The sequence below is a fragment of the Crassostrea angulata genome, chromosome 6 (genome assembly GCF_025612915.1).
Source record: "Crassostrea angulata isolate pt1a10 chromosome 6, ASM2561291v2, whole genome shotgun sequence".
Classification (NCBI taxonomy): domain Eukaryota; kingdom Metazoa; phylum Mollusca; class Bivalvia; order Ostreida; family Ostreidae; genus Magallana; species Magallana angulata.
The window spans coordinates 15,999,405-16,010,891 of NC_069116.1; the positions used below are offsets into that span (position 1 = coordinate 15,999,405).

Below are 11,487 nucleotides of genomic sequence, written 5' to 3' on the forward strand. Positions count from 1 at the left end.
GTCCTGTAGAATCTTCAATGGCGCCTTACTTTCAGCAAAGTATATACTAGTACCTTAAACCTTCTTTCTCCTTTAATTAAACCAATTCATTACTTTTCAAACGAAAGAATACTAGAAAACTAATAAATAACAACACACTGTGTCGAATTGGCAACGAAACACTGTAAATATTTAATATTTGGCATATTATATACATGTATACAAAATCATAATTGTATGGCATAAGTTGAATAAAATTGATTTTACTTCAATAAATATTTCATATAATATAAACGTAACCGCTGTACCTGTCGTCCAAAATCCTATGCATTTCTATATATCGCCTTGCTAATAAACCGATTCTAAAGAATCACGTGACACAGAGATATTCGAATAAAGACTTTACATTTACGGACAAATAATTCAATATTCCACCAAGTAACTGTTTAAATCTTACCTCAAACGAAATATTTCCTTGCGCATCTGATATTAAAAGTGACATAAATATAATACCTGCATTTTCTTACATGAGGACTTAAGCTGCAGATCAATCAGGCATGCGCGGATCTAGGGGGGGGGGGGTGTCGAGGGGGCGGGTATTAAATATCGGAAATATGCCCCGGATCCCCCATCCCTCCCTCCCCCTCACTTGGAAAAATTTTCTGGGTCCGCGCATGAGCAAATCAGGTTGCTCTTGGTTTATGATTTGAACAAACTTGAGAAACAAACTTGAAATCCGTTCAGCACCGAGGCTCTGATTAAACCATAGCTACACTGTTGTATTTTTGCACAGTAGTTCAAATAAACATACAAAATGTTTTGTTGAGATGAAGTTCAGTGCTTCGTTTTTTTTCCTTTTAAAGATTAAGGATACTGGTATACAAAATTATTCATTAGATCTGCCTTTAACTTTAAAATTATATATATTTGGGCCATAAACTGTTAGTGAGCAAAATAGAAATTCAAATCATTCAGCTTTAAAATTGAACATTTTTCTATCTCTTTACACAGAGCACTTCGTTTAAAGGATGTAAATAAAGCCTATAATGACATGACAATTTAGCCCACATAAAATAACAAGTTCAGTCATAGAAATAGCACATTTTTAAAAACCAGAATGAAATTCTCATCCTCATCTCATATTGCGTTCACAGAACCTGTTGAATAGAAGGACCCGTGACGGCAATATCATTTACAGTTATATTTTAGCGTAAGTGTAAAGAAGACTGTCGTATTTTGTAGAAATAAAACTTTCACGTTAGAATCAAGTTTATGATTGTAAAAATATCTACCAATCAACTCGCAACTCAGCTGACGATAAACCATATTACGCAATCAAAACTCTGTGTGTAGCAGATCTCGGGAGAGAGGGACAGTGTTTGGTAGAACCCGACGATGGATAGCGTTACAAGAAAACCCCTTCCATCCAAAGGTGTTCAAAGCTTTACACTTGTCATCATTTCGACGACTTTTTTATCCTCTGTGTTACTTGGGATATTCCTCTGGCGAATGTATTTACGCTGGACCGTAAAATGCAAGAGCGAAAATCGTTTAGACGGAAAAACTGTTCTTATTACAGGTATTTATATTTACTGTTTGATACATCAAGTCAAAATCATATCTTTACATTTTTATAAATTACAAAAATTACGCTTGTTTATTATGGCCTTTAAATCTTCAAATGTTACACTACCGTATTTACAATATCAAGAACTCATTTATTTTAAAAATATCGCGTGAAGTAAGTTGAATTGCGATATTTATAAATAATTTTATATAACCTAAATGGATAACCTTTTTAATAAACGTATTAGGAATCTCGGCCTTTTGTTTTTGTTGTGAACGGGAATTTTATTCCATTTACAAGGAAGGTCTTGTTTTACGTACTATATATCATTTGCTACTCCTACACGCGAGGAGGAAAATAAATACTAAGTTTACAAACAAGGAATGATGAGAACTTTAACATATTACAGTGAATAAGAGGGGATCCCTTTCATTTATCATTTATACATTAAATCTATTCACTCTTGGTGTACGTGCCTGTGCTATTGTTGCAGAAAATTTTTCTGACTTGACAGCGAAATCTTATATTTGTCTAATTCAAGTCAGAAAAATCTTGGTTTTGTAAAACCTTTCTTGTAGAATTTTGCGTTTTCAATGATGCAACACAAAGACGTCGATTTTTTAGTAGAGTATTCTTGTCGGTTATCTCGGATTGCTGCTGTGACTAGGGTGAGTTTAATCTTTATTTCGCGTATTTGTATATATGTCTGATGGCTCTGAACTGTGCAATTGATATTATTTTGATGCGGAAATTTCAGACAGGCGTACGTTTTCACTATTCGGTGTCTGGCCTGCAGCAGATGCGTGACCAAATAAAATGCATCATCAGACAGAAAAGAATATGGGGCAACTAGAAATTAATGTCGTAAAATTCAATTTGTACGTAGTACCTAAAGAATATTGGTTTAACGTTGAACCCATGGTGAAGATATGAAGATGTATTCCCCAAATAAAAAAAAACATATTTCCAATTTTGTTTTAGATGAACTTTTTTAATTAAAACTTATGCTGCACTCGTACGAAGAGTTGGACCGTAAACATATTACGCAATTATCAAAGGCACAACTAATTCCACTTGTCCATCATGCAGGAATCAAATTTTGATATTTTGGGGTGAATGTGATTGTTTGTTTGCTCTATTTTGTGTGTTCTTTGCATCAAAGCACACCGCTTATGCCAGTGTCGCTGGAGGTGCAATGTAAAGTACCGGCTTAAATTCGTTTGGATGAACAAATCACTCTACAAAGGCGTTCTTGAGCATGACGTCAACGGTACATGAATTTAATGTAAAACTTGGTTCGGGTGTGAAATAGAACCATTTTGACAAGAGCTTAGATTTTGGATAGTTGTGTAAAGCAGCAATGTGACACAGGCCTGTCTATTTCATCGTCAGACACTCAGCATATGCTCTCTGAAATCAACAAGATTTGTCTGGCTTTTGAGCTAAGACTACGCAATCAGCGTATATTTCGCTTAAAACCGCGTCATTTTAAACTTGTTTTGACGCAAGAAATAGGTAGCTTCGTCCTACTGAAAGTCGAACGTCTTGTTAAAATGGATCTACAATCAATGAAAGCAACAGCACGGCCGATTGTGCTTTAAAGTTTTCAATACAAATAAACTAATAAACAGACGTGTTAACTGAGGCGTGTTCAGCAGAAAGAGCGCCCGCGAGCGCTCGCCAAAATTTGTGTTGCGGGTATAGGGAATTTTGGCGAGCGCTCGCGAGCACCCGCTCTGTTGAACAGGCCTCTGGTGAAATGTAACAGAAGCTAGAACAAGTTTCAAAGCACGTGACAGGTTGTCTGTCCTTCGATAGACAATTAAAAACTATTTCAATCGAACATATCTATTTTAAAAAAAATAGTTAATATCATTCCACCGCAATCGTGTTTAAAGTGGCAGTTTAATTCTTAACAGATCAAAGGGAAAAAAAAAAATCTGTAAATTATCCCTTTATAACCTATCATTCAGAAAAACGGTGCTCAACTGTGTCACGTGATATCAACTTTTGTTTGAAAATGAGATGTCATACTTATTTTAAAGAACATGAAACATGACATTGGTTTCTTTCAACAGGCCGCCTGCTGCAACTAGCTATAGACACCATGCAGAAATATAAACAACCTGTTGCGCATATGTGACCTTGAACCTCGTTATACTTGACCTGTTACTTGTCATAATATGTTTCTTTTGTCTAGATTATGAACATTTGGGCAATTCAAACTTTTCCCCAAATTGTCATATTTTCGTTTTAAAAAAATATTAGAATCGTAACAGAATCTTTTCATCTGACAGTGCATTACTATGTCACTTTATAAAGTAAAAGGAAAATTCCTCTACGAATGGTCTCACTGATTATTATCCGCATGCTAAAAAGGCAAGCATCGCTTTCTACTTCGCCTCAAACTTTTGCATTTCTTAAAAATATTCAAAATCATAAGTATTAGTGATACTTGCAATTATCGATAACTGAACTTGACTAAACATCGCATACACATAATATAATTTACATTTTATTCGTTCAAGTAAGTAGTGATAATATATGTGTGAGAGGATTGTCTCATATCAAAGTTGAGTAAGTTCATTCCTTGTATCATAATTCTGTCCGGTTAGTTGATAAATTGATGGGGATATGAGCTCATCATTTGCTAGGTGCGCTAGACAACAATTTACTTTACTTGCTTTGCCTGCTCAGTATACCAAAAGGGAAACAAAAGGAATATGGAGAAAAAAATTATGTACAGAATGCAACAAACGACTCCCTCCAAAAATTGATTAAGACCCCCCCCCTCCCCCCCGGACAGGCTCGGACTGCGTGTTATAGCACTTAATAGATATTTTCTGAATATAAACATGCATACTTGAGAAGAATTCCTTTATCCATGTTTTAATTATACGAACAACAAATTTTGCAGGTAATAATCACCAGAACACCTCTAAGATAACAAACTTGTCAAAAACGTAGCGGGATGTTTATGCAACCAACAATTCCCTTCCGCTGTTAGAAGTATCTTCGGGAAAAAAGGTGGCTTTTGAAGCTGATTAATTTTAGAAAATAAATGCCCTAGCGATCTTTTATCTTGAACAGGTGCAACTTCTGGAATAGGAAAAGCAACTGCACACGAGCTGGCCTTGCGTGGAGCAAGGGTGATCCTGGCATGCCGCAATCAGCAGCTGGGAGAAGCTGTAGCCAGAACCATTAGTAAAAAGACGAGGAATGGCGACGTCCTGGCCTTGTACCTGGATCTCGCCAGTCTTCAATGCATCCGTGATTTCGTAAAGCAGTTCAAGGAAAAAGAAAACAAACTGAACATTCTAATTAACAATGCTGGTAAGTCTTTCACAGAATACAAGATTGCTATTGATAGTTTTGATTTGTTTGACTTACAAAACATCAACACATGCACAACTGTCTAGGGAAAAAACTTTAAAGACAAAACTTCCCTTCTGATCATACAATATTTGCGAACCACCGACTAAAATTTGAATGGTAATCTTTAAGTCAATATAAAAAGTGTGCTAAAATGATACGTTTCTCATTAAAAAAGCAATGACAGAAATAGGAATATTAAAGAACCCTGTTACCTCAGCCCACCGATTTTATGTTACTTTGTGAAATTGTGAGTGTTACAGTGATGGTAAAAAGAAAAAAAATATAAATATAGTGCACGTCATAATTTGCACGAAATTCGAATTTTCTGAATTAAGATTAAGACAAGGTTTAGTAATAAAAGATGATTTTAAAGCAATCCCTTCGTTTAAGAAAGTGTAGGAATTACAACAGCAGTACATATTGTTTACAACACCATATGATTAACAAGAGCCCATGGGCCACATTGCTCACATGAGCAACAAAACATAATGAAATCAGCTTTATGGGGTCATATACAAAATATGTCGTATAATTGATCCTGAAAATAATTCCCTGCATATTCTTATGTTTATCATTGAATCCCTTTGTAACAGGATGATTTTACAGTCATATCACATATTGAGCATTGCAGTTCTCGAGATAATCTTAAACAAATGTTTATAGATGGATTATAAACACTAAGTCTACATCAAATTTCGAACCCTTTGTGAGGCTCAAGAATTGTCCAGGGGCCAGAGTCTTTACAATTTTAAAGAATCAACAATATGTCAAAACGCTTGCATGTAAGTTAAACAATTTATAATAACATTTGAATTTTTGTGGATAATTTATTGTTTTCCTCTGTAAAATTGGACCCCCACCCCATGTGGCATAAACTTACTTCAGAAGATTATATATTTGACAAATTTTAATTTATACAATCTGAACTGACTGAAGTTACAGGTTTTCTACGCAAATTGTGTTTCAGAAAAGGATTTATAAAGATTCTCCCTATATATTTTCCTTACAAATTTGAACTCCCCCCCCCAATTGTGGCCCCACCCAACTCCCGATTTGAAAAAACTAAATATACCCTACCTGAGGATGCTTCCACACAAGTTACAGCTTTTCTGGCCGATCAGTTTCAGATGAGAAGATTTTTCAAGATTTACTCTTTTTTTTCCTATGTAAACATTTGACCCCTTTGTGTGGCACCACCCTACCCCAGGGGTCGTGATTTACACAACTTTGAATCTACATTACCTGAAGATGCTTTTACATAAGTTTCAGCTTTATTGGCCAAATGGTTCTTGAGAAGATTTTTCAGAAACTTCTCAAAAAATTGCAATGATTTCTAATTACAGCAAAGTACATTGAAGCGTTTAATAGGCGCTTACTCCACAAAAGTTTCTACGTAATGTTTTGACTGACCTTTGTCCAATCAGATCGTAGCTGGGCGGAGTTGAGACATTACCGTTCGTGACTTGAGAGAGAGAGAGAGAGAGAGAGAGAGAGAGAGAGAGCTGGTTAACTGCAACTGGTTAATGGATTAAATTATAGCCTAGATGAGGCAGATGAGCGAACTATCTGTCAAAAATAGTTATAAAGTGACAAATCAAGGTCTAACGTTAGTTCATCTTTTTTAATTTATGAAACTTTGAAGTCGGCGATATCTATATATAGATAATGTGAGGAGGTAATGTCAAACATCGAAGACTGTACGAATATTTAAGAAACTGTTTTTATTACAGGTGTTACCGTTAGTACTCTAATCAAAGTTTGCCGAATCTTCCTGGAATTAAACATAGGTTGTAAACTTGTATAAAAACTGTCTTCATGGTTACTCAGTGTGAAACATCCTTTACCTTAGGACGAATTTGTCCGCCATTGTTTTACTTTTCTACTAAGCATCCGCCTGCGTTGCCTTTCCTTTACACTATATCTAAATTCATGAGTGATCATTCGTTCGCATTTCAAAATATTTAATGTCCGTATTCTCGGACTCCATGCTAGGAGATTTAGTTGGTTAGCTACGCCATTCTTATCCATGTACATGTTGTCGACGGCGCGCGGCCAAAGAAATTTTCACAACCGTTCTTTAAACGCTTTAAAGTTATACCAATATAGGATATACATGTAATTTTGATATTCAGACCTTAATTAATTTGTTTGCAAGTTAATAACTAATGATGATTTCTTCATCGGCACCACTGATCATTTACTCAATTCACTCTCTCTCTTCTTTTTCTCTCTCTCTCGCTCTCTCTCTCATTCAAGTCACGAGCGACAATGTCTTAACTCCGCCCAGCTACGATCTGATTGGACAAAGGCCAGTCAAAACATTACGTAGAAACTTTTCTAGAGTTCACCCCTATTAAACGCTTCAATGTACTTTGCTGTATCTCCACTTGAAAAAAGGTGTGTTCATCAATTTTCACATTTTTAAATCCCCTTAGCTTTATACCAAGTTTGGTTGAATTTGTCTCAGTGGTTCTGGAGAAGATATTGAAATGTGTAAAGTTAACGGACAGACGGACGACAGACAAAATGTGATGAAAAAAAGCTCACTTGAGTTTTCATCTCAGGTGAGCCAAAAATGAAGTAGATTAACGTAAAATATCCCATTATTTGTAATTAATTTTGTTTATAAAACATTTTTCATTTGTGCATGAAAGGTTCTCAATTTTTTAAACAAATATCTTTTAGGATATTTTGGTCCGAAGGCAGCTACAGTAGATGGGTACGAGAGGACATTCGGGGTCAATTACCTGGGACACTTTTACCTGACTTACCTTTTGCACGACCTGCTAATGAAAAGCGCCCCCTCCCGAATAATCAACCTCTCGTCCAATTACTACGTTAAAGGGAATCTAAATTTCAATGACTTGCCATTGGTCAACTACGAAATGATGGATGCCTACAGTAGGAGCAAGCTGGCTATTATGCACTTTACAGTGGAGGCACATCGAATGTGGTCATGGGAAGCCATATGGACGTTTTCTGTACATCCAGGTATTGCAAAAAAATTGAGTGGGGTGTGTTATAGTGTATAAGTTTTAGTTATTAAATCCAGATTCGTCTAGTATTCGAAGATTCCTTTTGTTCGTTAATTTCATTTTCTTTCAAAACTCAATAATTTAAACTAAATGAGTTATGATATCTATAAAAATAAGCTGGGTTCATTTGACTATTGAACATACGACGTTATTAATGTTTAACATGAAAATGATTGTCCTCTTCAGGTTGCGTAGCAACAAGCGTACTGAGGCGGTATCCGGGTCTGTTTGGTAAGATTTTACGTGCGTTTTCGGCATTTATGTTTAAGTCTTCAGAGGATGGATGTCAGACTGTTGTATACTGTGCCGTAGCGGATGGACTGAGGGAGGAGTCTGGGAAGTTCTTTGAAAACTGTAGAGTCGTTCCTACCAAGGACTACGTGAGAGATAAAGCCGTCTGCAAAAAACTTTGGCTCCTCAGTCTCCATTTGTGTGGATTAGATGAAACGCATCCCGAGAATAAATTGCAATCCGCCGCCACCAACAGTTTATCAAACAGCGAAACTGAAGCGGGGTCGGTGAACCGAAGACAGATGGTCAAAGAAACAAATAGCCTATCGGATCGTTAAAAATATGTTCCATAGGGCAAAGAACTTTTCATTTTGTTCAAGCCAGTTTATGGTACTCTGGAAATGAAGTGTGAAGCGCCTTCATCTATTTGATTAATTAACACCGTCCATTTCTCTCTATAAATCACAGGTTAGCTAAAGTTATTATAATCATGCAAGAAATCTTTGAAATTCCAATTGTTTATTGGGTACAGACCCACAGAAGACAGTTCGGTACTTTATTAAAAAGCTTAAATTATATAAGAGTTTTCTATCATTTCTTAAACTCTAATAGGAAGATTGACTTAGTGCCATGTTTTGAAATTGAAGCAAATGTGTGAAGGCCTACCACGTTAGAGATTAAGAGATTCACGTATACACTAATCATGATGCCAATTTCCTGTCTGGTTGTTTTTCAGCCTTAGAATTTTGGGTTAATAAACCCTCGGTTATTTAAATGATTTAGATAAAGGAATGTGTTTTGTTTGTGTTTCTTTGCCGCTGTTACAGACGACGTTTAGAAGTACGTTCACGTGTGGATATCCTATCGGACGTTATCTTAAGCCAGTAAAACAATGTTCAACTTCTAAGATTCCATAAGGGATATAGCCAGAGTGGTGTTTTTATTGTTGCCGACAGTTTTATTAAAAATAAAAAGCAGATAATGTGAATTTAAGTGTTGACTTTTTATTTAGAGTATGCGTAAGGAATGTCGGATTTTACAACATATCGCTGATGATCTTTTTATTATGTCAGAGTACCCACCATCTTCCTGCGACTTTAAAAGTGAACAGAGCTCAGCAAAGACACTGACACTCGTGAAAATAAGCACGAACCTTCGTTATCTAATCTTTGTTTCCACTTGCATTTTTTCGTTATTTTGTAAAGCTATGTCTAACATTGACAAAAACAGCCACTGTTCTACTGATAAACAGAATGTGAGCTGTTTTTGTGGGAATTCTGTTTACTGTACATGATGTGGTGTTTATCAACAAAAATGCTGAAACGAATCAAGAAAAGGGACAACCAGACACCAGCGCAAATTTATTTTTAGAAATTTTGATTTTGTTTTTCTTCACGAAAAATTTCTGTTGATTTCGAATTTGCCTCTTTGCTTCTTTATTTAGTGGGTCTTGGTGATGGAAGCAAAGCAAAAATTAATTTATGCAAACTTTGATCTATATTTAGACTTTTTTATCTGTTTAATTTATAACTTCTGGTTTTATAAAAGCAGGTTTGACATGAAGAAGACGTCATATCTGATTATTTAGTACACCCGACATCGATTTTTCGCATAAAAAATAAAACACAATTTGAAAAATATTCGTTATATATACACCGAATAAAAATGTTTTCTATTTGCGTCCAGTTCTTTTTTTTCCAATGGTTTATTTCTAGACAAAAATAATAAAATAGATATTAAAGTGTGATAAACATAGAAGGAGTTGTTTTCCTCATCACCGTGGAAACCCCAACCATTACTACCATGGTGAAAATGTGCTCAATTAACCGTTTACACATCGGTTGTCAAAATATCAGTAATTAAGTGACAATGAAAATTGTGGAATATTAAGATTAGATTCAAGTAATATAACAATAATATGTAATTGCACGTAACACGTACTAATTAAAAACAATCCTTCAGTTCTTTATTCTGTGAGAATTCAAACATCAAATTACATTCTATCTCATATGTTACTCATTAATAAATAAGGAACATGAAAAATAATATAGTTAAGTTTAATGATTTTGAAACCAATCCATGTATATGAGCAAAATATTTTTTTCTTAATTATTTGGATTTTGTAAATATCTTAGTTTTCTTACTACAAAAAATTCTTTTAGCTTTGAAGACACTTCGTCTTCAGTAGAAGTAATATTCAATTACTTGTTTTCTTAAATTACGATAAACTGGTTAAATGAATAAAAACATTACTTTAATCTCAGTCACTTATTTTACTACATCTTGTTAAATTACCATACAGTTACATACCAACCTATTCTAATCCTCAAATCATGTGCCCATAGTCTCATCGATCTACCTGTATAATCACACTTTTCTGTATTCTACATAGGTAGGTTTCCTTAACACTGGTGAGGAAAAATGTTTGAACCAAATGTTTGTATTACTTACGCGTTTTTTTTTTTTATTTCAGATGTAATTTTTGGTTTGGTATATTGTACATTATTAGTAATGATCCCCAACTTAAGTAATAGTATAATATAAGTTCTGGGCGAGAATAACACCCTAGCGATCACTATACTGTTATTTACTAGGTAAGAGGGCAATATGAATATTTGGACCTGAAAGTGAACATTTTGCCTGAGGTCACAGACCGAACAACATTTTGACCTTCCATTTGACCTTCAGGTCCAAAAATTCATATTTTGCTCGAATGCCAGTCAATAACTGTTTTGTTATACCCTTCACTTAAAATATATTCCTTTAAAAGCTTGTGACGCCATTTTGGTACCAAATGACAACTCTTTATGCACTAAACTTCGGTTAATTCTTTTCCTGTGAGATCGGACGAAAATTAATTACCTTTTACCGGTCAAACAATTTCTATGTTGGATCAGTAGACCGGTCAACATAGAAATTGTCAGACCAGTTGAAATAACATTTGTTTTATTGGACTTCATTATTGGAAATAATTCTCGTTTTAGTTACACGGTTTGTATTTTCCTAATGTGATTTATACGTGGTCAGTAAATTCCATATGGGGCGAGAGCGGCGGAGCTCTTACCGGCTGTCTTTAAATAAATGGCAATTAACGAATAATAACAGTAAAAAGTTAGGTTTTATAAGTTTTAATTTGGGTGAAAAAACCAGGCCAGATATAGCATCTTATCCCTAATAAACACAGTCACGTTATAATACTCAAGAATGACGTCATAATGCTCAAAGGGGGTGATTTTTTGTACTTATACAATGTTTCATTGTCTCCACGTGACTGCGGTTAGCCAATAATTTTCTTACAAT

General features: G+C 35.0%; 1 protein-coding gene across 1 annotated transcript; it reads left to right on the forward strand.

Moving 5' to 3' along the window:
* Positions 1–1,304: 1,304 nt before the first annotated feature.
* On the forward strand, positions 1,305–9,175 carry LOC128190644 (retinol dehydrogenase 12-like). Its single transcript, XM_052862761.1, has 4 exons — positions 1,305–1,558; positions 4,637–4,879; positions 7,607–7,912; positions 8,143–9,175. The coding sequence occupies exons 1-4, from the start codon at positions 1,375–1,377 to the stop codon at positions 8,523–8,525; spliced, it is 1,116 nt and encodes a 371-aa protein (XP_052718721.1). The 5' UTR covers positions 1,305–1,374; the 3' UTR covers positions 8,526–9,175.
* Positions 9,176–11,487: the final 2,312 nt, after the last annotated feature.

Excerpts from the sequence above, each read along its gene's own strand:
- LOC128190644 (XM_052862761.1), top strand. The coding sequence starts at position 1,375 with ATGGATAGCGTTACAAGAAAACCCCTTCCATCCAAAGGTGTTCAAAGC. Across the intron at positions 4,880-7,606 it reads CATTCTAATTAACAATGCTG|GATATTTTGGTCCGAAGGCA; the intron begins GTAAGTCTTTCA and ends AATATCTTTTAG. Across the intron at positions 7,913-8,142 it reads GACGTTTTCTGTACATCCAG|GTTGCGTAGCAACAAGCGTA; the intron begins GTATTGCAAAAA and ends TGTCCTCTTCAG.